Source organism: Cottoperca gobio, chromosome 14 (assembly GCF_900634415.1).
Source record: "Cottoperca gobio chromosome 14, fCotGob3.1, whole genome shotgun sequence".
Lineage (NCBI taxonomy): Eukaryota > Metazoa > Chordata > Actinopteri > Perciformes > Bovichtidae > Cottoperca > Cottoperca gobio.
Window position 1 is genome coordinate 15,958,457 of NC_041368.1, and position 27,362 is coordinate 15,985,818.

Genomic DNA, 27,362 nt, shown 5'->3' on the forward strand with positions numbered 1-27,362 from the left:
GCAATCTATTATAGATCGTGTGCATGTGATGTCACGCCTTCCTTCCAACCCGTAAGTCAGCCATGTTGGATGATATACACAACCAAGATGGCGCCGGTTCGCGTGGGAGTTGCTGCAACGCTTCGTAATTTTCTTTGTATTTAAACATCTAAGATTGAAAGAAAATGCCAATCGTGTACGCAGTGTATAATTGTGGTAATAACGCTACTCGTGACCCAGAGAAACGGTTCTTTAGATTTCCTTAAATCATCAAAAACAACGATCCACAAAAGAGGGATGAATTACTGTCTACCGAACGCCGTACGCTGGTTTAGCAACATAACTCGTGAGGATTTAACAGAAGAAAAAGCACAATTCACCCATGTGTGTGGCGTCCACTTTATATCTGGTAAGAGCTCATGCTAAAGCTATGTTTTCAACGTTTACGTTAAACATTTGTGCTTATGATATACCCGAACACTGTAAGACCTTACTTCTCCATATCGCTGACTGGTAAATAAGGCACTTTCTTTACATGTGATGGCATTTGCTCTTTTCTTCTGTGCATGTTTTTGTTTGGCTTATTCTTGAGACTACTTCACTTGCGAAAAGCAAAGCACCAATGTGAGAACATGCTTCGCTTACTCCAGCCATACAATCACAGTGTGCAAGGATAACATCGCCGCTCTTCTCACTCACAAACCACGGCTTGAGCGGTGTATCTCGAGCTCTTTGAGAGTGATTTACACGGGCATGGACGAGCACCCTGTCATCTTTCAGTGGTTTGGTAAGAAGACTACCAACCCAGCCAGAAACAAAGAAATTATAAGCATCTAAGCTCTTGTATGCCTTCATTTGTGCGTTGGTTGCCCACGACGTTTGTAGCACAAGGTAGTTCACAATATCCGGATATTCAATCGGCGGTAATGAATCTAAATCCTTAATATAATCCGACGGCTTTAGCGTGTACGGGTCACGACCGCAAATTTGGACTTTTTCCTCTGAATCTTGCCTTTGCAGAGGACTCCAGAGAGTCACAAGACTTTGAAGAAGTCGGAGTTGTATTGCTGTTGTTGTTCGCTTTAGATGCCATTGTTGATTTGTATATCATCCAACATGGCGTTGCATGCATACGTCACACAGTTTTGTCACGTGTTTGCACACTATCTATAGGCTATCAATGCCATATGGCATCAAGTTGGTACTTATATTATTTAGATTCTGTACAATACAATACAACTAAGCGTCTTTGAGTTTCTAGAAAAGCGCTATACAAATCTAATGTATTATTATTATTATTATTATTATTATTACAATATTTGTCATCTCCTATTTAATTTGTGTTTTATTTATTTTTTTGTGAATATGTGTGAAATTTTTAATACAATGCAGTATTTGAGGATGATGCAACTGCAATTTCATTTCATTATCAACTATACTTGTCCATATAAAGATAAACATAACAAATAAATAGTTAAAATCCTCTTGACCCAGGTTTTTATTTTGGATTTAGCTTTACTTCTCCAGAACTTGGACCAGGCAGGAGAAATAACAGGATATCAGATCAGATAAAACAGAGAGTTGAATAAATACTGCATAGTCTATTATATCATTATTGATTATTATATAGGCCTAATACTCGTAAATTGTAGCTTATATATTATGATCTAAGTATTTAGACATTACTTTAACATATTTTTACATTTGGAGTAAACCCAGGCCTGTTCTTTTCTACAATATGATCATATACATTTCTGATATTTCTAACAGTGTCTGGATATATATATATATATATATATATATATATATATATATATATATAGTTTTAATGCACCAAGTAGGCTAATTGTTGTTCAAATTGGTTTGAGAATATTTTGTTGTCACTATAAAGCCTCATCTCAAAATGTTCAAGATGTTGTCCTTTGCTTTATCTGAGCAAAGCTTTCCATTTAATTTAAAGTGAATTATTCTGTATAATAGACAATTTAAATATGTTCTTGAGGGATTTTTTTAGGGACTTTTTTTAAACTGTTTATGATAAAGTTGGAGGGCTCTTGGTTTGTTAAGCAGCCTTTGCCTCCAGATATGTGTCATGTCAAAAAGGGCCACTATGTTCAACTTCACCATCTTAGTTTAAGTATTAACATGATAACATTTGCTAAGCACCTAACACAAAGCTACAACTGATGTGAATAACTAATAACAAGTTCATTTGTTTTTGTTTTTGTTCCATGTATGTCGGCTCACAATTTCATGGAATTTAATGAAGTAAATGTTTAGATATTTGAATCTGAAAACAAAGTGGTGGTTCAACTGTCATCATAGAGCCATGATGCTAACGTGGCTAACAGCTAACAGCAGCGCAGCGGCCGTTTGGTCCTGCCCCTGTGGGCGGTGTGACCTAACGGGGAAGGAGAGCCGTGTTTCTCTGCCTCCGTCATTGTTCAGAAGGTGTTTTCTCCCCATCAAGACGGAGAGGGCTCTCAAGACATTTTCCGAAACTCAAATCAATCAGGTAGGAATATAAACTAAAGTAAATGTGCGGTGTTTTCTCGCTTTGGTTTAAGACGGTTGATCTAACGGCTGATCTAACGGCTGACAGACAGCGACATGCGGAACTGTGGAAACTTAGCGAAACTGAAAAAAACGGTTTATTTGTAATAAGAAAACGAAATGAACGCACTTCAAAATATAAGAATTATGTATTGTATGATAACTGTGGAATAGTTGAGGTTTAGTTACAGACCGGATATCATCATTGCATATTGTATTTGTTTATCCTGTCACTGTAGTGTCTCATTAGGCCTACTCTTTTAACTCTGACCTAGTACCCTAAGTTATACTTTTCACGCAGGTTTCCTGTTACAATCCTGTTATAACCGATTCTCCGTTTGCTATTAGCAGCACAGACAGGTCAGTTGAACTGCGTCCCTCCAGATCAATAAAGAAAGGTTATTAGGTGAACTGGGTCCTTTAAAACACAGCGTGCAGTGGTTTCATTGCTTTAACTATACAATATTATACTTTTTCAGTATCACAATGTAAAAATACTCCACTACAAGTAAAAGTCCTGAACAGTATTGTACTTAAGTATAGTACAAAAGTAGTAGTGTTTGTTTCTGTGCAAAACAAGACATTTGAAGTAAATGTTGTTGGCTTTTTTCAACATATTCTGATATTTTAGACATCAAACGAGAAAATAATTGATTGCTTAATTTAATAATCGCTAACGAAACTAATGTTTAGTGTATCCCTATTACTGATGATTATGTAAGGATCATTAACGGATTACCAAAATAGTTTCCAAGTGTTTTTGTGTCAATCTACTAATCAACTAGTATTGTTTACTGGCTTCTCGACATGCTGAATGAGTTCCTTAAAACAAGAATAAGTAATGTTTTTTTATACTATACTGCTGTAATGTATTGGAAGTGAACCAGAACTGCATTATGTGGCCTGTAACCAATCACTTTACATTACATAGTGTACAGAGAGGATAACAGAGCAATGCAAAGTGTGTTTTTGTACCAAGATTTCTCCTACACAACAACAAGTATTATACATAACTAGGCCTCATGTAACTCTCATAGATACAGTCAGAACAGCAGACTAAGCCTTTTTGATTCTCTCCCCCCCCCCCAGGATGTCCCGGGAGCAGCAGGCGGTGGCTCGTGCCAGGAAAGCCTTTGAAACAGGCAGGTCAAAATCTCTAGATCACCGGATCCGCCAGTTGAAGAACCTGCAGAAGTTGTTCGTTGAGAAACAGAGCGTGATTTCAGATGCCATCAAGAAAGATCTCAATAAGGTGACTAGCGAGAGGCTTTTTATCGCGGCGCAAAAATAATCAATACCTGGTCTCCAACAAGTGTGAGAGCTACGGTCCAAGAATAAAACTAATCAGTCTGTTGGTTCAGACTTTTGTGTTTCTTAGTTTGTGGAAATTAGCTATATGCTATTAGCTTTTAGTCCTTTCGATGCTATATACTGTTTCTATTCCAGGTTTTCATGGTTTTATCTACGCATAACAAGGGTCAGACTTTGTCAAGGGATAGAACCATGAAGTTAGAAGGTAGATTAGAAAAAAAGAACTAAACAACTACGAACCATATTAACAAACAACTGATACTATCGTTTCAGAAAGTCAGAAGTATAAAAGACAACGGTTGTGGAACAAGTTAAAGATGCAAATATGAATGAAAGTAGAAGGTAGATTATAAAACATAATGAAGGAATAGTTCAGATTGGTTACCTAAAAACAAACCCAAGAATGTTATAAAATTGGATCCGCTTAACAATTTCCCTTGTGGAGACCTTAAAGGATAGTGTGGCTGTATGAAGTACTTATTCAAGGTCAGTTTATTAACTAACGTCCCCAGTTTGGAGAAGCAGACAGGAGTACCTTAACAGTAGCTAAGCAATGTACTGCTTCTCTTTTAGCCTCCTAAAAAACTAAATATCAGTTTAATATGTACGCCATAATATAGATGTTCACTGCTTTACCTTGCCATGAGACAACCCTTTCCCTATCCTCTCTTCAAGGCCACCAGACTCCATTTAAAAAAACAGTTATTTTACCTCGCAGAACACAGAAGTTGCTGGTCGACTGCTCAATATGTTAGTTTGTTTGGGTTATTGTGTGACGGGTGAATCCGAAGTAACACTTTAAAACTTCAAACTCCAAACTGGGGGCATGCGGATGGCCATGTACTGTAGGTAATACACTGACTATAGATAAGTACTTCACACAACCCCACTTTAAAACAACCAAACTATCCCTTCAAGATCTCCACAATGGAAGTTAATAAAGTGGTTACAATTGTAAAACTTTCCATGGTTTGCAAATAGGCTTTATAATGAAAACATAAAGTGAGAAAAGACCAAAAATAAATACTACATCAGCTATGAGCAAGTCCGACGTTATTGTCTTCATCCCCAGAGCGTATTGGGAACCCAGCTGTATGAGACTCTGGGCTTGGAGGGGGAGATCAACCTGGCCATCAACAAGCTGAAGGAGTGGGCGGCCCCTCGGCCCGTGGAGAAGAACCTGGTGACCATCTCGGACACCCTCTACATCAAGCCGCAGCCGCTGGGGGTGGTGCTTATCATCGGGGCTTGGAACTACCCCTGGGCTGTCACCATCCAGCCGCTCATAGGAGCCATCGCTGCTGGTACTGTGTGTGTGTGTGTGTGTGTGTGTGTGTGTGTGTGTGTGTGTGTGTGTGTGTGTGTGTGTGTGTGTGTGTGTGTGTGTGTGTGTGTGTGTGTGTGTGAGAGAGATGGGGGTTGGGTGTGGTTGGTGGGTGAAAGGGCAGTGTGTGTGTCTCCATGTGTGTGATGTAACAAGGTCAGCGTTCACATTTCTATCTGAATTTTGAAACACTAAAGCAAGATTTGTCCACTCAAGCTATTTCAAAATGATACAAAGTGGCAAAGGAGGTCACACTTTGCAGACATCTCAAAGCTTATATAACTGTCTGTTGATCCATTAACAAACCACCAAGACTGTTTCATTTCAGTGTATTTTCAGTTATTTCTCGTTCTGCTTTTACTTTTTTAGTCCTGTCCCCTTTGTTACCCCAGTTCCTGTATAATCCAGGCATTTCCCAACATTCTTTACTCTCTTAGAGATTAATGGATCAAAGGCCTTTCTGTACGGCAGACATGAAAAGAGTTAAACGATTAGCAGTAGATTCAGAATAAAAAATATGTCTACACATATTTAACATACACTTAACATAACATGCATGTGAACATGTCCATGCTTCCTATCAGTGAGGGCTCAAAGGACAAGGTTAATGTTTGGGTGAATCACTCGGCTCTAAAATAATCAGTGAGGCATGAATAATTCATTTCTGTTCAAGAAGCTAATTCTGCCCTGAGTGTTTCCACTCTCATCACTTTACTTTACATTACTTTTGTTATGCAAACCACAATGTGGAGAGTTTGTTTGTGGTTGTTTAGCATGACACTGCAGTTTTTTAACAGTCTTTTGGCTTGTCCTTTATTTGCTTGAATCTTTTGTTTGTTACTTGTCCCCAGTGATAGTTGTGCACGTTAGTGCTGCGAGAGCTGCTGCAGGAAGACAGCTCATTTGTGTTTCTTTTGGACAAAGCCTCTTTAGAGTAAAACATTCATGGCTGAATGCTGCAGCCCATGCAGTAAGTGTTTGTTCAGCATGGACTTTATCCTTTGCTCCAGTATTATCTGATCTTACTCTGACTGCTCTATCTTTCCAGCAGGTCAGAAGTCTTTTCCCTTGATTTATTAGATAATACATGATACAGACAATCACACTAGAAGTGTGGGAGGAGAATGTAGCTTCTGATAAAGTTGGTCCGTCGTGGCATTTGTCTGATAACCAACAGACAACAGGACAATCTAAAATAGCAATGGAAATGTCTTATGAGGTGTTTTCTCAAGTTATATCCAAATAAAATGCTGTTATTTCAAAATTAAAGACTTAAAAATAAGTCTCAGTCTATGTCATAAGCAGTTAATACATTCCCCCCCCCCCGTACAAAAAAGACTCTGATACTACCAAATGACAAATAGACATGGTGAACATAGTGCCGAGTTTAGTACAGAACAGACTGATATTTACCTCCGGAGTTGCTACAGAACAAAAACAGAGTAAACATTGACTCTAAAAGAATATGTTGCTTTGTTACGACTGGTTGTGTAAAATAAGCAGCTGAGTTTTCAATATTAACTTCACAGGCGATGATTTCAGTCTTGTGTTCACAGATTGTTTGCCATAAAACTCAACTGAAGGTTTGAGTGAATGTACAGTAGAAGAAAAAACAAGACTATGAGGAACAATGGAGAAGCATTTGTGAATTTTAGCAGAAAAAAACACTTTTAAGAGTGAACCATGTGTTTCTATCTTGTGATATTCGCTGCTCTTGTCCTTTACCTGTCCAGGTAATGCAGCTGTGGTCAAGCCCTCCGAGGTCTGTGTTCACACGTCAAAGGTCATGGAGGACCTGCTGCCGCTTTACATCGACAAAGTAAGGATGGGGCACATATCATGTATTCATCGATTCATAAAAGTGAAATCAAACATTGAATGTGACACCGTATATCAACACTGTTCACCTTCACTGTACTATATGAACTTTACATGGGCAAACATGCATGGAAATGCTCAACAAGGTAAAGTAATAGTGTCTGCTTGGCTCTTTAAATGTGTAAATAACCAGCAACCACTTTTATATACATTTGTATAATTTCTGCAAAACATCCACAAAGACGTATCACAAGACCTACTTAAAAGTGCCAGAGTACGACAAAGACATATATCACGTTGCTTTGGGAACCTCCTGCTGCATTGTGACAACTGAATGTGTGTTTCTACCCTGTGTGTCAGGAGCTTTACCCCGTAGTAACCGGAGGAGTGTCAGAGACACAGGAGCTGCTGCGTCAGAGGTTCGATCACATCTTCTACACCGGCAACAGTATAGTGGCCAAACTGATCATGGAGGCTGCTTCCAAATACCTGACGCCTGTCACCCTGGAGCTAGGCGGCAAGAGCCCCTGCTACATCGACAAGAACTGTGACATAACCATAGCCTGCAGGTGAGAAGCGATGATTCAATATGGTTTGGCTTCACGGTTATTTCCTGAAGACATTTCATCCAGTCCCTCTTATACTCCAGCTGTTTCTTTCTGAGACCCTCCTGTTGACTCTTCCACTCCTCTGTAGGCGTGTCGCCTGGGGAAAGTACACTAACTGTGGTCAGACCTGCATCGCCCCCGACTACATCCTGTGTGAGCCCAGCATCCAGGACCGGGTCATTGCAGAGGTCAAGAAGGCAATAAAGGTACTGAAGACCGGAAAACACACCAAAGAAAAGTAATCTATTTCATTGTGGACTTCAGAAACAGGCAATTCAGAAATTCATGTTGTTGTGGAGGAAAAATAACCCCTTACATTGATGTAAGGGGTATTTCTTCAGTTAAAGCTGCAGTACGGGACTGTTATATATAAATAATTACAATCAAATATGCCAAACAAGTTCACACAATGCTGATTAAGCCTATCGCTGCCAGGGAAAGCTCTCTGGATTTTGCAGTAGTCAGAGCTAAAGGAGGCAGGAAGGGGAGGCGGGGAGACAATAGCAACTAAGCTGCAGCTAGGAGTTTGGTGTAAAATCCTAAGCGTCCAAGAAAAGTTTCTGGAATGGATGACCCAGATAAAATAGAAACTTGGCGTTCTCGAGAACCGCTCATCCAAACAACTCGACACTGCACTTCCTCTGGTCCTCAGCAACACACCTGCCAATTGTTAAGTTGATCTGATGAATGGTTGTCGACAGATTTACATACAGACAGAGACTCCTTTCTTTGTCATTAGATTTGGAGTATGCTCTGTAGCTATTACATTTACTCTACCCAAATAAGGTATTATAGTCTTAGGACTGTGGAAATGTATCTGTATTGACTTAAAATGAGCCTCCTGGAGGCGGGGGAGATGCAGCAAGCTCACCTGCAGGCATACTTCATAAGCATGCACCAACAGTGTTTGTGTAATTACTCTCACTGCCAAAAGGGGCGGGGACACAGGTTTAATTCATGATTCTTTCCCTGGATTTTACAAGAATATTTTGGTAGTAATATGATTGTTTCCTCTGGCAGGAGTTCTACACAGACAACCCAAAGACCTGTCCTGACTACGGTCGCATCATCAACCAACGCCACTTCAAGAGGATAATGAACATGTTGGATGACAGCACCGTCGCTGTAGGAGGAGACAACGAAGAGTCAGACTGCTACATAGGTAATCCTTCTGACAGCCACCAACTTGTCACAAGAAAATCAATCTGGAGGGAGTTTTTCTCATGGTTTTCATTTAGGCAATTACACAAATGTAGTGTTCCTGTGCTGTGTTTAGCCCCCACAGTTCTGCGGGACGTGAAGCCAGAGGCGAAGGTGATGCAGGAGGAGATATTTGGACCTCTGCTTCCCATCTTATCGGTCAACGGTCTGGACGAAGCAATCAAGTTTATCAACAAGGGAGAGAAACCACTGGCCCTCTACGTCTTCTCATCCGATAAAAAGGTATCCAACACCAGACATTGCACACATGCAGATGACAGCAGAGTAATTGACAGATGCAGAACCGTACATGCCATTCAGACTCACAGGCGTAACATGATTCTTCTCTCTAAAGGTGATAAACAGAATGACAGAGGAGACCTCCAGTGGAGGACTGCTGGCTAACGACTGTCTCGTACACTTTTCTGTCAGCTCTCTGCCTTTCGGAGGAGTGGGTGAGTACACACAGGGACAATTCTTTGCAGGAATGGTACTAAAAATCTATATTTCACTTGGGTCGTGTTCGAAATCGCATACCTACTGCATGTTACATACTCAATCAGTATGTACTGCATACTGCCCACTAAATTAACCATTAAGTATGCAGAGTGTTCACACTGAAGTAAGCATTACGTCTTATCTGCATCACATGACTGTATCGATCATAAAGCTACTTTTGAATGAATTTTTCATCACGCATGTAAATAATAAATTATTCCACTCAATTTAATATTTTCCAGTATTATTTTAAGGCAAAATGAAATTCTTCAATATTTTAGTGTTGAATACTGCAGTGTTATATATGTGAGCACCCACACTTTGTCTTTTAACTGTTCCTTAACGTCACTCTATTCGTAAATATTTTATCAAACAGTTAATGATTTGAACCATCGGCTAGTATTCCTCCATTAGTCTGAAGAGACGCAATGCATTTTGGGGCGGTTGAGTATGTCAATAAGCTCATGTCACTCATGGGAAATCCTTGCTAATGTAGTATACATCCGGGAATTTCTTGCATACACAAAATCCACATACTATGCAGTTGGAACATATGAATAGTACATAAGTATGGGATTTTTAACGGACCCTTTAACCTTTGCTTTTTCACTCATTGATGCACTCACCTGTTCACTGTCCATTAGCTCAGTACTACGTGTGTAGGCCATGCAAAGGGGCATTAGGGTGCCCACTAGTGTGACCTTATGGCAAAATAAAGCAAGTGTCCCATAAGGGGAGAAGTTCCTGACTGCAGTGTGCAGCTCCCCCAGCATTTTCTTCCTGACATTTGCGGAGGCGTTTGGTCCACCATTGTACGTAACAAACGTAAACAAAAGCACATGTTGGATGCAAAGGAAGTTACATCTTCGAAAATCTTAATCCAATAACTGGCACAAAAATTGTTTATGAAGTGTTTTTGTAGGCTGCAATGTTATTATAATGTTGTACCTTATGCAGTATTGATGTTTGTGAATGTCCACCAGGTGGCGCCTTTGAGTAAGTCTAGCCAGTTTTGAGGAAGAAGTAGTAGATGAAGAACAATTCTTGTTCGGTCTATGGTGGTTATTCATTGCAGTTTGTAAATAGAAGTTTTTTAACAGCGGAGAAAAAGTGCAGGAGAACTATAGAGAAAAAAAACATGTAAAGTGGAGAAATAAGATAACTGCAATTAAACTACGTTCCAACTTTTTATAATATTTTACAACCTTCCAAGATACAACTATGTTTATATTTAACATGTGCTTTTATTTTGAAGGAAAGGCTGGGGGAACTGCATTAGGGCACTAACATACATAACAGTTACAAAACTAGGACACTTCCCTGTGCACTTACACACTCACTGTGTCTACTTTTACGTCTTGTCTGCTTTTAGGGTTGATTTCCTGACAATAAAGCTCATGAAGCTTACACTCAATTATTTGATTTAAAAGATGTTTCTCTGCTGATTGCTTTGATTTAAAGCCATTAAACCAGAGGCCAATATGTCATCCCTTCTCCTTCTGTTTTCATGTACAGGAAACAGCGGTATGGGTTGCTACCACGGCAAGTTCGGCTTCGACCAGCTGAGCCACCTGCGTGGTTGTCTCATCAAACAGCTGAAGATGGAAGGTGTGAACAGCATGCGCTACCCGCCTCACACACTCAAGAAACTGGGCTGGGCTCGCTTCTTCATCATGAAGAATGTGGACCTGGGCTGGATTGGGCGGATGGCGCTTTTAGCCGTCCTGGCTGTGGTGGCTGCTGTTGTGCTACAGGTGAGTCACAGAGGCAGAGAGAAACAGTGCTGCACAGACAAAAAGAAATGTGGATTGTGTGTCATGAGGAAGCAAAACTGAAAGTAAAACCATTATTAGTCTATTTTGCTGATGCCAAGTGCTCAAGTTTTAATTTATTAGTCGATAAAAACATGGAAATTACAGCCCTATTAACCAACACTGATCACAAAACATAGTAAAAACTTCTTTATTAAAGATAAACAAGAAAGATGACTGCCTTCCAACAGCAGAACATTTATGCATGGACATATTTTGCTGCTTGTGATGTTTATGTTGAAGAAAATGTATATATCTCTAAAGGTAAAATGCATTTCTTACCTCATAATACTTTTAGGAAACCTCTTTAAATGTTTGGAAACTTTGAAACTAATGTGTAATTTGTTTTTACACCAACTTCTTTTGTATAGTTGGCAGAAATGCATTTCACATCGCCTCTGTACATCAGTAGCTGCTCTACAGCTCCACCATGGGGGCAAAAACATCTCAGCTTAACTTTGAGATGCTTGACTTTGTGCGAGCAGTGTGAATACAGAGGAAGAGAGAGATGAAAGAAAAGTGATTAAATGATGATTTTTCTTTTCTCTTCAGAATTATCTCCACTGAAGACATCCAACTGATCCCCAGACAACAAGTGCCAGAAAAGAGCTGCATGAATTTCAAACCATTTCATCAACGAGTTTCATTCAGATGAGCATCTGCACAGCACCGCTGTCACACAGAGTTTATTTAGAGTGTTGCCTTTATCCAGTTTCATGTAGCTCACTGCAGCAAGCTTCTTAATTTCACAAAAGTAATGATTTAGTCCTATGGATGCATACTTACATCATTTTTTTAAAATCATGTTATATATATATATTTTAAATGTACAATTTAATGCTGGGATTCCGCCGATGAATGCTTTTAAATGTGTAAGACTTCCTGTGATATGAAGACAAGACGAGCACCATTTGCTAACAAACAAGTAATGTTTACTGAAGGGCTGAAAAAAATGAAGTTAGTTGCAATTACTGCGTAATGAAGCTGTTTTTATTGTGTAGGATTTACCTACAGTTCACTTTGTGTCCATTCCTTTTCAATAATGGTTTAGCCATTACCTTAACATTCAGCCTGAAGGCTGTGTAGGTTTGTTGTTTTGTTCAGCGTGACAACAGAGACGCAGAGTTGACTGAAACCTGTTAGAATCAAACAGGATTATTTGAAGGATGTCTTTAAAAAAAACAAACAAATGCCTGTAACAAATTAAAGCACCCTTGTAAATTGTTAGGTCATTTTAAAACAACAGTTGTTTTGTTTAGTTATCACACCATTAACATGTGAAGGGATTTGTAATTAATAGTTGAATAAATACATGTATCTATTGAATAAATACTCAAATAAATATATTTCTACATGTATCAGTTGGTAATTTGACTTTAATTTTATTATTTAATTTTCATAATGTATTATAACATTATACATATATTTATATAGCGATTCCAGTGAGCTAGCATGCACAATATTAGCCTGATAATCAGAAGAAATAGTCCTTTTCCGCAGCAGACATTTAGACTTGACATTGTAGGAAAGCAGATGGCTCTGTTCTACTGACGTGTGTCATCAATCAGTGTGACTGAGCCAGCGTGCACAATACCAGGATGCATGTGTATTATGCTAGTAGTGGCTAATGTAGCGTTGAGCCATTAGCCTCAAGCAGAGATAAGGAGCGGGCTACAGAGATCTGGTCAACTCACTTCTTTCTAACTCCACATCAGCAGATTTAAACATCCAACACTTTTATCAGACTTCATGGCAGCTCTCCCTGGAACCACAAAATACTTTATACAACTTGTTTTCACATATGCAGGGCCTGTAAACAGACATTTCCATTAGGAATGCAATACACGTTTTGAACTTCTCCGACTGTGACATGTTTTAGTGGAAGCAGATTTAAGTTTAACACACTAACACACTGAAACTAACTGGGAATAACACCACAGTATCTGATTGTGCCACAGGTGTCTGTCTTTCTTCGTTCACACACCTGACAACTTTCTCAGAGAGACTTTTTCTCCCTCTCTTTGCTGCACGCACACACACACACACACACACACACACACACACACACACACACACACACACACACACACACACACACACAAACACACACCTTTTTGTCATGAAAATCTCCCTCCCACCCTCAAATGCAGCTCATTGTCAGTATGTGAGGGCAGCTGAAATTAGTCTGTCAGGATCTTCTCTGGTCTCTGTGCTGATCATGGATTTTTCAGTCTACCTCTCGACTCTGCTTTCTCTCCTCTCTCAGTGCACAGGTAGGACACACACTCACAAACCTACGGTACTAGGACAATTAAAGCGGCATAGAAAAGCTTTGCTTGGGTTCAGTTTTCTGGGTCTAGTTTACAACTTGCTCATGGATTCTTTTAACTTGAAAGCTTAAATTGATAATTAAAAGTTTTATGTTTCAGAGGTTGCAGCTATACTACATATAGTGTATATAGTATTAAGATAGATCACAGCTGTAATGCTTTGTGAATGTGACTTCTAACACTTAACGTTTATAGCTAAAAAAAAACATGCGCAATTAAAGGCAGTGATTCTCAACCTGAGGAAAGAGAGGTCACAAGATCATTAAAAAGCAGAGAAAATTAAACATGTTGGGTGAACTAGTAACAAATGTGAGACACAAACAACAATTTGTGTTATCATTGTCATGACCAATTAATAATTCATTGATTATTTTCTCAATTCATTGATTAGACTTTGGTCTGTAAGTATCAGAAAACAGGGAAAACTGCCTGTAGAAAGAATTGAAGAGCTCAAGGTGACGTTATCAAATGTCTTGCTTTATCCGAACGGTCCAAAACATCAAATCTACTACAATATAAGACAAGAAAACGCAGTAAATTCTCCCGTTTAAAAAGCTGGAACTGAAGCATTTTTGGTTGAAAAGATACATAAAAGATTAATCAATTATCAAAATAGTTGCAGATTAACTTTCTGTTGATGAACTAATCAGGTAATGGACTAATCTTTGCAGCTCTAGTTTCAAGAAGGCGTTGCTTTGTTTTAAAGTCAGTCGATTTAACTTTAGTTGAGAAGAAAGTCAACTACTGGTCATACCAGATCAAGTAAGGTGCACTGCATTGAGCTAAAGTGTTTTCTATTACTTACATTTGTACGATGAAGAATGTGTTATTTCTTCTTTCAAAACGTACATTGTGTCGTTTTAAAGGCTAAAAAAGTTGGAAACCAGAAATGTATTCGATGTATTTCTCTAGAATGCTGTTTCATTAGAAAATATCAGAGGCGTGAACTCGAGTCACAAATTTGATGTTTTTTAGTCTCGACTTGACAAAATCAAAAAACACTTTGACTCAAAAGCTCTGAATTGCAGTATGCAAACATGCGTTGGTGAAGAGCGCATTATGACTTGTTTAGGACTCCAGACTTAAAGTTTAGGACTTGGGACTTGAGTGCAAAGACTTGAGACTTACTTGTGACTTGCAAAACATTCGCTAGAGCCCCCTTCTGGAAAAAATATGTAATTGTAAGGAAAAGAAAAAAAAGAAATGAAAGTTTTAACAATGGATGGTCTCAGGTTTGACTTTTCTGAGCTGCTCAGTTTGGCACAGGTGTATTATAAGCCAGGTGGAGCAAAGCCAACCTCCACCTGTGCATTGTTCTCAGGTGGTGAGAACTGTTGTCCCCTTTCAGAGAATGGCATTGTGGGAGGCAGCGGAGTTAATCTGTGTCCCTCTGTTAGCTAAATGGTTCTCTATAGCACCTTTCATTCCCAGCGCAGAGTCGGACACTGGAGTTTCATTCACATCAGCAACACGATACACAACCACAGCACAAGACTAAGACTTCACCTGTTGGATGGACACGTTTGGTTTAATGCAGCGCTGCAGTTAAGGAATTGGATAAAGGTTTCTGAGCCAGCGATCCAATCAGTGTAATCACAACCACTTCTGATTAAAAATCAGTCGGTATTTCTTTATCTCTAAAACTCACTGTGTTAATGCCTTTATTTTAATATGTCAGTGATGGAGTGCTGCAGGGATGACGTATTATTGTAGACCAAAACCGAAGTTAGCATCACGCTAGTTCCCTCGACAAAAAGCCAGAGGGATTGTTCTGCTGGATTTTGGATTGTTGCAGAAATTAAAGTCTGTGACAAACTAAATTTTATGATATACTTTAAATTCAGCAAGATGACCACTTTTATGATTTCTGAAGTGTAAATGCAATCAGCAGAAGTAAAATGCTAATTTATATAATGTATATAATATAATGCTATAAACGAACTACACCGCTGCCACATGACTTTGCCGTGATGACGTTTCGTAGTGTCACTTATCCACGTGTTAGCGACTGCCTTTTATAAGTCACATAAAAGCTTCAGTGTGGTATTGTATGTCATAGAACAAAACGTGAAAATCTCTTAAACTTGTGTGAACCACAGATCTTATTTGAGGTATCTAAACAGAAACCCATTGACTTGGAGATTAGGGAACCGGAAGTGCAAAAATAGAAACTAATTCCTGGGTTTTTGTTTTTCATTGCTAACAGTGGTGAACAACAGTGCAATCTACTACAGTGCATGTAGCAAGAGGCAAACATTATACAAACATTTATCAAAAAAGATTCTCCAATGTTATTCAGAATGAAAAACCTCATATGCATTCAACTTTTAATGATTTTAGTTCCCTACAATATTTCACATTATCTGGAGCGACGTACAGTGAACTAACTACAGGCACAGTCTCACTGGAGCAACTCACAGCCTTCCAGTGTTCTGTTTAGAAGGCGTACCACTAGACCACTAGGCCATTTTTACTTTTAGTATGCTCTGCAGCTGTCCTTACAAAGCGTGTACTGTTACATGCAGTATGCATACGATGAGGACATGCAACTTCACCTTTAACTTGAACCCTATTGCTGATATATCCCCTGCACAAAGGTTTGTGGGTCAGAATAGCCAGAAAAGCATGTTGGCTTGCATACTGCAAAATGTGGCCTGATGCAGCAGCACATCCAGGTATTTTTAGCATTTGACATAGGCCTACTACTACTATTACTAAAAGCATACTCAATAATGTGTTAGCATGGGTATTGGAACGCACAGGAAGTTCTTGTAAATGGGAATGGTACACATACAAATGTTCGTCGCTCTGGAGTGTTAAGGCCCTGTCACACATATCCGTATGGCAGAAACGTGTGCTGGCGTATATGAAAATTTCATATGAAAAGTCCAAATACGTCCAACTTTTCATCGGATCGGAAAAGTGAACATATACAGATACGCATGTTTAACCTATTGATAGAGCATCACTTACTAATACAAAATGTATCAGACGAATGCCCAACGGATGCATAACGTATACAAAAATATGGCGTATACAAAATATCGGCAACACGCTGGTGTACGTTGATATAAGGTAAGGTATAAGTAGTATTCGTTAAGAGCTCGCTGTGTTACGCTGGTGTACGTTGATATAAGGTAAGGTATAAGTAGTATTCGTTAAGAGCTCACTGTGTTACGCTGGGGTGCGTTGTTGAACGCTGATGTTTCGAGCATGTTCAAAATTACCGGACATACCCGACGTGTGCTTCATAAGTTATGCAGACGTTACGTTACGTTAGACATACGTGAATACGGAATACGTACGTGAATATTTACCTACGTAAATATAGTACGTAAATACTTACCTACGTAAATATAGTACGTGACTACGTTAGAGGTACGTTAGATTTAGGCTACGTTGGCTGACGGTGAACCCTACAGCCAGTTTATTGATAACGAGTGGATACCCTATTCCTACCCGATGTTAAAATGATGCCTGACGACGGAGTAACTTATTAAACGTGTTTCTACAGTACAGCTAGCGTTCAGCATGTTAGCCGTTCTCCAGCATCAGCATGACGTGAACCAGATGGCACTTTTCCAGCTCCGTTGGCCAGACGCTCTGATACGTTTTGTATAAGTAAGTGATACGATATCAATGTTTGACGTACGTATAATAATTCGTTATGTATTTGTTATGTATATGTTATGTATGCGTCAGCTACAACACCGCTGTGGAAAAGTTGGACGTATTTGGACTCTTTTTTTAGTTTACTTTAATTTTTAGCTACTTTTCATATACGCCGGCTTTGAACGATCACAACTTACCCTTAATTTATATCAACATATTGCCGATATTTCATATACGCCGGCATACGTTTCTGCCATACGGATATGTGTGACAGGGCCTTAAGGATGTGATTTTGTTGACTGTGAGAAGAACATTTTTGAGAACACAATTTGTCGTTTTGCAAATGAGAACATGTGGTGTTTGTGTTGCCTATTCTCATAACTGGGCCTTTTCTGTCTTTAACGATGCATCAAAACAATTGAGAAAAACATAGTTTTACATGAAGTCATTTAATAAATTCCACACCAAAGCTCATGTCATACGTAATGATTAGTTTAGTGTATTGTCGCTAAAGCAGCTTTCTTGCCATTTGGATATGTAAATACTCATTATAGTAAATCATTCATTTAAAGCAGTCATTTTGGTTTCTTTTTAACTCCTGTATGTTCAAGTCCAAGTTATTATTTTCAGTGTTTGTATAACCTCCATTTAAAGGGCATTGAGCTAAACAGCTGGTGAGGATGTAACTGAGCGACTGTGGGTCCTGTGACATTATTTGTCGTTGCTGACAATTTTGTCAATTTTGTTTTGTTAATATAAATCCTTTCAGAGAATTTATATTTAACTGCACAAAAGAAAAGGCATCTGAAGGACATGATTAGTAATGTGAGAATTAATAATGTGTGTGTACGTGTGTGTGTGTGTGTGTGTGTGTGTGTGTGTGTGTGTGTGTGTGTGTGTGTGTGTGTGTGTGTGTGTGTGTGTGAGAAAGTGTTTGACCCGCTCTGACTTCTCAAAGTCCAGCCACAGAGCACAAACACATTAGCAGATCAGCCAGTAAGATTGCTGACTGAGAACAAAAACTATGTGGCTAATGGAGCCTGAAAATGAGAAGAATTAATACTCATTTATTAACTGTGTTGTTTGGCACCAGAGAGAAGTGTCCTGAACAAAGATTTAGTATACAGTATGTCTGTGTCTGAACTAAATGCTGTGCTTTCTCTGCAGCTCAGTGGTGTTACCAGAGCCAGTCCTCCTGTGATGACATATGCAGAGGTAAGAAACCTCCACCTGTTTAAAGAGACAACGCCCAAATTGTAAACAAACACTTGACTCATCAGTCACAAGCTTGAGATCTGTCAAAGCATTTGTAGTTTCAGTTTATGCAGCTTCATGTTTAAGCTCATTGTTTTGGTTTTATGGTTTACAACATTACTGTTTTGGTTCACTTTCACTGCTCTCATAGCTTCATTTTCGACCACAGCAAGCAGCTGTTTTCAGAGAAAAAGCTCGAAAAACTCACTGTACACTACTACTCAGCACCAAACCTCAGACAGACACACTAAGAGACTAGATGGTGAACATAGTGCAGCATTTAGCAGCTAAAGATTACCCTCAGGTGATGGTGGAGACCAAAAACAGAGAGAGAGAATATTGGACTTAAAATCATCAGGTGGACAGATAATGTCAAGGTTGCAATGTGTCTGCTGGATGCGTAAATTGCCAACTGTTAGCTCAAACGTTCGCCCCATCAATTCAATTACGTGATGACATATCAGTGTTGTGTCCACAGCTTGTTTCCGTATGTGTAAGAAGAACATGCGTAACATTTGATGATGTTGCTGCTGCTGTTTGTGTTGACTAGATCCTATCCAATGGGCAGCTCAGTTTCCCAGCTGTGGAGGATTACGCCAATCCCCAATTAACATTGTCACCAAAAAAGTGCACGTCAACAGCGCCCTGCCACCCTTCAACTTCATCGGTCACACCAACACACTCAACATTACAGTGGAAAACAAAGGACACTCTGGTAATGAAGAGTCTGCTTTCTTGGCATCTTCCCCTCCAGACCAGTTTTACCAGATGTTTAACACCTCTGGTTTGTTAATATAAGTTTAACATTTGTATTCTCTTGCCTGTAGCTCACTTTGCTCTGCCGCAGTCGGTCCGACTGACTGGAGGAGCTCTGCCCGGTGAGTACAGAGCCGCCCAGTTTCACTTCCACTGGGGAGGCAATGGGAGACCAGGGTCAGAGCACACCATTGATGGGGAGCGGTTCTCCATGGAGGTACGTCACACAGGAGCCGATAAATACTTTGTTGCTATAAAAAATAAAAGCGTTTGTGCATCTTTTAGTTAACACAGGGGTCAATTAAGTTCAACCATGAGACAGTTTCTTTCAGCATTGTCCATTGGGGGGGTCAATGTTTTACAAACATGGTGGAAATGCAAGAATGTCTTTAATATTTGTGTTTGTTTGTTACAGGAGCCGTGGTTTATTTGCATGCCTCTCTTCATGTGTGGGCAGTATAACATGATATATGGTCATATTTATTAGGATTTACATGAGCCGTGTATTTATATATACAGTAGCTATCAGCCAAACTAGCCAATCAGCTACTAATTTATTAATTTATTTCCCCACAAAGCTATTAATAAAAGGCAGTTAATGTTTAAACAAAGGTGTGTTTTTACACACTGCAAAGTATAACATGGCCTCCGCTACTCTGACTCATCGTGTTGTGTTTTGGGTTTCCAGCTGCATATAGTCCACATCAAGGAGCCGTACGGCTCTCTGGCAGAGGCAGAACATGATATGGCAGGAATAGCTCTGCTTGCCTTCCTGTTTGAGGTAATAGGCTACATTAATTCATCTATGCACTCTTAATAAAAATATATAAACAACTATTTAGGATTGAGTCATAACGCCGATGGTGTCTTCCTCACAGGAAACATCAGATGATCATCCTCATTTGGACGCAGTAATAGCTGCTTTGGGTCGAGTACAAAACAATGGTATGAGTTTTCTTACTTAAATGTGAATAAGTTAAATAAATGTGTTTATACTGTAAGGGCCCTTAGCCTTTTAATGAAATGCAATTTGTTCAGTCTTTTGTACACTTTCACCACACCCTAACTTTTCTTTGTGACACTGCACCTTTCTTTCTGTGTTAAGGCAGCAGCACAGTGATCCCAAACTTCAGACTCAGTGACATTATCCCGTCAGCGAAGGACCTCCACAGTTACTACCGCTATGTGGGCTCAATGACAACTCCAGGATGTGAGCAGGCCGTAGCCTGGACGTTGTTTCACCAGACGCTGTCCATCAGCAGTCGACAGGTGACAAACTATTGTTCTGTTGTTCAACAAATCAGTGAACTTTCAAAGTGACTTTGGACAGAAAAAGATACAAAGAAGTCCTATTAAGTGATTCATTAAATTATTTCTACATGACAAAAATGTTGATAAAGAGACGTTATATCCAAATAAAAGTAAATAGAAATAATCGTTGTGAATTCAAATAAAAAGTGTCTCTTGTAATGACTTTTTAAGAGCGAGAAATTAAACATTGGAAAAGTGCAGCCTGTACATAGAACAATATGTATCAGCATTGGGCTGGTTGGTTGTGAACTCATGAACATATAATAATAATAATAATAATAATACATTGAGAAAGCATGAACAGATTCTGTATTATTGAATCTCTCTTTTGTTTTACAAATGATTAATAAATAACAAACTTTTGAAGAATGTTGTATTCCTTCTCCCTCTTCACTCCAGCTGGATGCAATAGCTCTGCAGTGTCGATTCTGGACGGGACAGCCCATGACGGACATCTTCAGACCGACGCAGCCTCTGGACGGCAGAGTCGTGTATCGGTCCAGAGCGAGTGCAGCTCTGACGAGTGTGATCCTCTGGTGGTTCAGTGTCTTCTCAGTTGTGCTCGGGACAACGGGTCTGATACAGTGACCCATCACATGTAAACATCTGATTTTAAGTGACTACTCTATGTATAAAGGCAACTTTTATCTGTGTGATAGCGAACTGTTAATGATGTTTATGGTTATTCATTAAACACTCACTAAATCCATCCTGATTGCTGTGACAGTGAGATGTTATTGTGCAAAGTTAAAGTCTCTGGAGTTCACCTCTGGGTAACAGTCCGTCTCCGTGTGTGTTTTAAGGAATAGGATCTTGACCTCAGCAGGCCAACTTACAACTTACCTTATTTTGTCATTTTGTCATCAATATTTTATAATTGCAAACTATTGTTTTAGATTAACTCTAATCTGCTTTATCTTTAACATGTTTTTTAGTGAGATAGCAGTGTGATGAACAAAAAGTGTAAAATTAGGAGTTTACATTAAGTCTTTTCCTTGTTTCCTTTTTCATTAACTGCTATTCCTTCTTTACTTGTCATGCATATTGTTCTCTGCATTGACATTCAGACGATTTAGCGTAGAAGATTAGACGATCAAGGCATTTCCTACATGTACGGTACACTTGTTTATTTGTAGGAAAACCAAATGAGTTCTAAATGTACCTTTGATTCTCAACCAGAGTAACAGCTTCTTCTCGTTTCCTGCATGACATGACTCTCTTTAAGTGCTTAATGCATTGCTTTGTATACAATCAACATTTATGAAATTAAAACTAGGGAGAAATGTGCTACCAGATTTACTATGTACAGTTAGTGGACTGTAAAACCCAGTGAGACCAATTAGACTTTAATAACGTTACATTAGGTATGCTCCGATTGGGCTATTAAGGGATAATGCCAATTGTTGGTTCCACGTAAATAAAATGTGAAACTGATCACCGATTGTGTCTGTGTCTTTAATTTCTTATAGAAAGTTCATCTATAAACACTTTTAAAAAATGTTTAATAAATGTCTATAGAAATAAATGTCTTTTGTTTCATTGTGTTCATCAACAGGTGACTTTTGTGACTTTAAATTGAAAGTGCAAGTATACTGCACATGTTACCATTAAATTAACTAGAACACTTATTTTACTGTTGTAGCTGTAACTTTGGGCTGACACATAATGTTAAAGGCTTTTCATGACTCTTAGAAATTAATACAAGTATTGTTGTGTCATTAGACGGCACCATCTCGAGTCTGTGTGGGTGTGAAAAGGAAGATAAATTGCCTCAGAGCGCTGTGTGGTGGAATTCAGTCAGCCTAATGGATCAGGCTGTAAAACACTGTTTCAGTGACATTTATTTATTTTACTGCAGCTCTTTGTAACACTTATGATGGATACATGATCAACTGACATGTCATATGTCTAATGAAGGAGAATGTTTGAAAGGCAGCATGGTTTTCAAGTTATAAATATGTCCCTTTGACCTCAATCCGACATTTCATACTAATTGCGGCAGTAAACTTGATTCAAGATGTCAAGGTGAAATTTGGGTTGCGGTTACTGGGTCTGTTTCTTAATCCAGTTCCTCAGGTGTTCCACCTGTGCAGCGACGCTACTCTTGGCTGTGCCTCCAGGGGCGCGATACTGCTCCACACTGCTCCTGTAGTCCCACACCGAGGACACGTCACTTTCAAACAAAGAGCTAAAATAACAGAAGAGAAACAGAGAAGAGAACAAGCGGGAAATTGAGAAAATCAGAATAGCTGAGACAGGAACTACTACTAATCCTGTTCCATGAAACTAAGTGATGGTTAAGGAGTTTTAGTTGTTGTATGTGTGTGTGTATGTTGAAGAGAAGATGACATTCACCTAACAGCACTCAGGTCTTCCACAGTGAGTTGATTCAGGGCAATATTTTTGGATTCAGCTACAAACACAGCTTTCCCAGAGATACCGTGGGCCTCCCTGAACGGCATCTACAATACAGAACAACACAGGGTTACACACAAATACATGTAAAACCATAAAAAACAAAAACATTTTTGCTATTGTCTTGATTATAGCAATTGTTTCATATATCTGTTTTCTGTTCTCTGTGGTAAAAAGCCTTGATGTAACTTTAAAAAATGTGTTTTTCCACTTGGTGAAACAGTTGGCATGAAGACATGATAAATACCATAATTAAACGTTGAAAAATAAATGTTATAATTGATAGCTGTGTACCATTCCTATTTAATTTAATATTGATGCAGCCCCCTAATATTCACATTGCATTATTTGATCAAACAAACATTTTCTTTTTTTTGCATTTTGCATTTGGATGGAAATATACAGAAACACCACTCACCCCCTTCCTCACAAGGTAGTAGGCCAAGTCCGTAGCCAACATGTCTGGACTGAGGGCCGCTTCCATCACACTCTGTTTAATCTGAAAAACAGGAGAAACATCAGGAAAACAAATCATTGTCAACTTCTTTCTATTCTTTAAAGTTTTTTAGTTTTTTAATTGCCAAGGCTGTTTTGCAAAGGAGGAACATAACAAATATTTAAAATATGAAAAATCTGAAAATATTCTGTGCAGCGCTGTGAAATTAGTCCATCTGTGAAACCCGCACATATTGGACATATTGTCTTTCTTTTCTTCTTACATACGTGCAGGGTTTCTGTAATTGCAAATGACACAATTTCTTTCGGTGTAGCAGAAGGAAAGAGAAACAATTTGATCCACAACCACCTTGTACCCATGAGACCAAACAGTGTATTAATTAACAGTGACTTAATGTCTGACCTTGAGAGTTGACATGACTCCAGTTGTCACCTGCAGCACAGCGTGAACAGTATCATAGCAGTCAAACATGGCCTCCTTATCCTCCTGAAGAAGGATGACAAAGATAAAGATTTGCATGACGAAAGAAGTTAGAGAGCAAATACATTGAAAAATGTCCTTCCAATTAAGTGAAAACACACAAAAAGACAGTTTAATACCTGCAGGTCTTTGTTGTAGGTGCTGGGCAGGCCCTTCAGAGTCATCATGAACCCTGCACACTAAAATACACAAAGACAAAATTTGAGTTTGACAAGAAAGCTGGAAGAATCAGTGTGTCAGAGTACAGCGCGCCTGAATGTGCTGCTCTGCATCCAGAAAGCTCTGACTGGTAAAACATGCCTTTTACACTGAGGGCTGCCAGGTTTGATTCTGCAGAAAAACGGATGATGATGGTGGAAGTTAAAAGTCTCAGTAAATGCACTTCTAACATATCAATCCTCTTCTATAGTAAAAGAGAAATAGTTTAAGCAATGAAGGGAAATTTGCAGTGCTTTCATATGTTTGAAGATATCAGAATTTCATTTTACAAAGACATATTAAAAGAGCCATTTCAGCAACATTAGTTTTTCTCACATTCATCTGTTGAGCTCTCCAGACACAACATTAACTGGCAAAGTGATAATTTAACAAAAGTGTAGGTCTTACTCTGCCAAAGACACGACCCGCTTTACTCCTGATCAGCTCCAGACTGTCAGCATTCTTCTTCTGGGGCATCAGACTGCTGCCTGTGCTACACACACACACACACACACACACACACACACACACACACACACACACACAGGGGAGAAGAAAAAACAACACAATAAATGACTAGGCCTAATGTAAAGTGCAGCCGTCCGTAGCAGTAACACAAGCTCTAAGATGTAAAATGAACTTCACAATTCCAGACTGCCAGCTGAGGTGGACAACTTCAGTGATAGTAATAACTTAAAAGTTTCCATTTCACTTTGCATGACATGATATTTTGATGTCGTGCTCCAGTGGAGCTTTGTACAAACACTACAACATGATGATTTCATCTAAGAACATGTGAAACTGTCATTTAGGACCATGTAATAAGACACAAACTGACCTGTAGGCGTCAGAGAGTGAGATAAAGGAGAACTCTTTTGTGCTGTACAGCATTAGGTCCTCAGCCATCTTACTGAGATGGGTCAAACACAACGAAGCCCAGAACAAAAACTCGGCTAAAGAAACACACACAGAAGCACAACATAAAGAAAATTAGAGAACAGCTATTTAATTTGAATGTTTTTTTTTTACATGACAGACATGTATAGTTTACGTACCAACAAAGTCCCTTTGGCCCGTGGCATCCAAGCTGTTAAGACTGATGCCATCAAACTCCAACTCTACGGATGAGGAGAAATTATATAGTTTCAGTTTTGAAAAATACATTTTTCATGGATAAACAACAGACAGGTGAAAGATAGCTGCAACAAAAGTGCACATTTGACAGGATAATCTGGAGGTTTTTTGGCCTGACCTTTCCGCAGCAGCTCCCTGTCGATGTCAAATGGTGTTCCAGCGATGGCACCACTGAAAACGACAAGAATCATTAACTGATCACGTCTGTGGTTAAAAATCAGGTTGAGACAGTGAGTTTGTGTTCACAGCGTACCTGCCGAGTGGTAAGACATTTACTCGTTTCCTGATCTCCTGAAGTCGGTCCACATCTCTGCTCAGAGCAACAGCATGACTGAGGGGTGTTTCAAGCAGCGAGCGGGGGAAAGAGAAACAGGACACTAACATGAACAATACATCATCGATATAAAAGTGTGAGACGTACAATGTAGGTTTCACTTTTTAAAAAAACCTTAGAATCCAGTGGCTCCATCTGATTGGCTGAGCTCTCTGCATGTGGGTGTAACCGGGACACAGGACATCAATTTCTCTGAGGTTCAGAAAGAGGTGTCAGTAGAGAGACACAACAGGGCAACTTTTAAAAAGCAGTTACAAGTATGTGTTTTTGTGTAACAGTGTGCATCTGTCTTACGCTGCTGCTCGCTCCACCATAGTAGACATCAGCTGTAGGGCGTTGTCAGTCAGGGTTGAGATGGCATCTCGCAGCCAGAGCCTCATGTCAGTCACGACCTGGTCGACCCAAACACACACAGCACAGTCTCCTGATAGCTAGTCCTTATAATGAAGCAATACATAGGCTGCAACTCATTTTAACTTGGTAAAGACAAACCTGGTCGTTTCTACTCCTGCCCGTGTGCAGCTTCCCTGCAGGTGCACCAATCAGCTCCTGAAAAACAGACAGTAAAAGGATTAAAACCTTGCTCATCACAGCCATCACCAAGCCTCTAGGGATAAAGGAGACAGCACATGTATAGTCCATAACTTAAAGAATAAAAACACTATAACCCAAATTCTTCGTGTGATGTAGACACTTAAAATATTTTTTTTCTTACCATTTTGACTCACTTCTGCAGAGTTATGAAGAACAACCAAGCTTTGCCTCACCTTTAGCCTGCGCTCATTGGCAGTGTGAATGTCTTCATCTCCAGGTTTAATCACAAAAACACACTTGGACCACTCTTCAGAAATCTGGAGAATAAAGAAAAGGACTGTATCACTAATTTTGCTTTGCTATAAATAATCACATAAATAGCTACTTTTAAATAGTGATGTGCATCATAGACCCACTGAATTCAAGGCAGCATGAACAACTTACATGTAATTTTACATCAAATTATCAACATCATTTGTGTTTCTGTAGTCTATTGGTTGGTAGAGAGGGCATCCTGAAACCGGACCTGCCTGTGAAGCTGAATCTGTTTGGCAGCTGACATATGTCACATGATGATAGTATTGTTCACTACAAACTCAGCATAATACAGAGAGGAATTCTGCGCCATGGCACATTTTCCACTGTCATCTATTAACCTACATAAACACTGAAGGGTAGACAGTAACACACAAACCCACAATGCAACAGGAGGGAATTTCCTTGATTGCAAGTAGGCCTACTGTGATTAGAAAGCCTAGTCATTTAAAGTAAACTTAAAGTCAGTTTATTGTCCATGAGTGCAGCTGTGTGTGTGTGTGTGTGTGTGTGTGTGTGTGTGTGAGTTCACCTGATCCAGTCCGTGTAAAATTTGGTTCATCTCGTCTGTGGTGACCAGCTTTGCCTTCTCCAGAGCTTTCACATAAGCCTTGCTCCCTCGGAGGTCAGCATCGGACATCCTCTGGTCATAAGCGATAGATGCGTTGAACCTCTCCATGATAGGATCAGTATCTCCCACGAAGCGACCTCCCCAAAGTTTACCTCCCTGGTGAGCAGCAGGGGGACAATAATGTGTGTACATTAACGTAAGATACCACACATTTGACATAGACAATACAGTATCAACCGTTAAATGGGTCTGTATACAATGGAGAACAGTAGTCCCAGTGTAACGGTTTGTTTTAGCGTCCAGCTGGGTGTTAAAACAACAAAAACACGGATGGTCGGAGTTCCTCAAGCTAAACTTTAAGCTTACCTCTGTGCTGGCCATGTTTGTCGCCGGTGGGTGGGTGTAGCGTTGAAATAATACTTTGGCTGAGGGGGAAGTTGAATGCCAACGGACACAACGCTATATTATCGGAGCTTCTAGACGTGAGGCGCGAGCGAGGCAGTTTCCTGCTAAAGCTGTGCGTGTGTGTGTCACTTTAAAAGACGTCACCGAAGACGTT

General features: G+C 39.5%; 3 protein-coding genes across 3 annotated transcripts; 2 read left to right on the top strand and 1 right to left on the bottom strand.

The window, feature by feature from the left end:
- The first annotated feature begins 2,337 nt into the window (after window positions 1-2,337).
- aldh3a2b (aldehyde dehydrogenase 3 family, member A2b) lies at window positions 2,338-12,460 on the top strand. The gene is made up of 11 exons (XM_029448799.1): window positions 2,338-2,494; window positions 3,622-3,784; window positions 4,916-5,147; window positions 6,901-6,986; window positions 7,346-7,554; window positions 7,682-7,799; window positions 8,614-8,755; window positions 8,870-9,036; window positions 9,149-9,248; window positions 10,807-11,045; window positions 11,655-12,460. Exons 2-11 carry the CDS (start codon window positions 3,623-3,625, stop codon window positions 11,667-11,669), a joined length of 1,470 nt encoding a protein of 489 aa, XP_029304659.1. The 5' UTR covers window positions 2,338-2,494; window position 3,622; the 3' UTR covers window positions 11,670-12,460.
- An 860-nt stretch (window positions 12,461-13,320) lies between these two features.
- ca4c (carbonic anhydrase IV c) lies at window positions 13,321-20,963 on the top strand. Its single transcript, XM_029448747.1, has 8 exons — window positions 13,321-13,375; window positions 18,212-18,259; window positions 18,849-19,013; window positions 19,126-19,271; window positions 19,743-19,835; window positions 19,933-19,999; window positions 20,160-20,323; window positions 20,765-20,963. The coding sequence occupies exons 1-8, from the start codon at window positions 13,321-13,323 to the stop codon at window positions 20,951-20,953; spliced, it is 927 nt and encodes a 308-aa protein (XP_029304607.1). The 3' UTR covers window positions 20,954-20,963.
- A 1,230-nt stretch (window positions 20,964-22,193) lies between these two features.
- On the bottom strand, window positions 22,194-27,184 carry asl (argininosuccinate lyase). Its single transcript, XM_029448156.1, has 16 exons — window positions 27,170-27,184; window positions 26,765-26,959; window positions 26,151-26,234; window positions 25,876-25,932; window positions 25,678-25,775; window positions 25,498-25,575; window positions 25,303-25,380; window positions 25,168-25,220; window positions 24,971-25,033; window positions 24,754-24,868; window positions 24,324-24,408; window positions 23,837-23,896; window positions 23,640-23,723; window positions 23,199-23,279; window positions 22,721-22,827; window positions 22,194-22,553 (listed from the first exon to the last, which is right to left on the bottom strand). Exons 1-16 carry the CDS (start codon window positions 27,182-27,184, stop codon window positions 22,409-22,411), a joined length of 1,398 nt encoding a protein of 465 aa, XP_029304016.1. The 3' UTR covers window positions 22,194-22,408.
- Window positions 27,185-27,362: the final 178 nt, after the last annotated feature.

Bases quoted from the DNA above. Each gene is read 5' to 3' on its own strand.
- aldh3a2b (XM_029448799.1), top strand. From the start codon at position 3,623: ATGTCCCGGGAGCAGCAGGCGGTGGCTCGTGCCAGGAAAGCCTTTGAA. The intron at 6,987-7,345 runs GTAAGGATGGGG...CCTGTGTGTCAG, and splicing joins TGCCGCTTTACATCGACAAA to GAGCTTTACCCCGTAGTAAC. The intron at 7,555-7,681 runs GTGAGAAGCGAT...ACTCCTCTGTAG, and splicing joins GACATAACCATAGCCTGCAG to GCGTGTCGCCTGGGGAAAGT.
- ca4c (XM_029448747.1), top strand. From the start codon at position 13,321: ATGGATTTTTCAGTCTACCTCTCGACTCTGCTTTCTCTCCTCTCTCAG. The intron at 18,260-18,848 runs GTAAGAAACCTC...TGTGTTGACTAG, and splicing joins CTGTGATGACATATGCAGAG to ATCCTATCCAATGGGCAGCT. The intron at 19,272-19,742 runs GTACGTCACACA...TTGGGTTTCCAG, and splicing joins GGGAGCGGTTCTCCATGGAG to CTGCATATAGTCCACATCAA.
- asl (XM_029448156.1), bottom strand. The intron at 25,034-25,167 runs GTCAGGCCAAAA...CCTCATCCGTAG, and splicing joins CAGGGAGCTGCTGCGGAAAG to AGTTGGAGTTTGATGGCATC. The intron at 23,897-24,323 runs GTAAGACCTACA...TGTGTATTTTAG, and splicing joins CGGGTCGTGTCTTTGGCAGA to TGTGCAGGGTTCATGATGAC.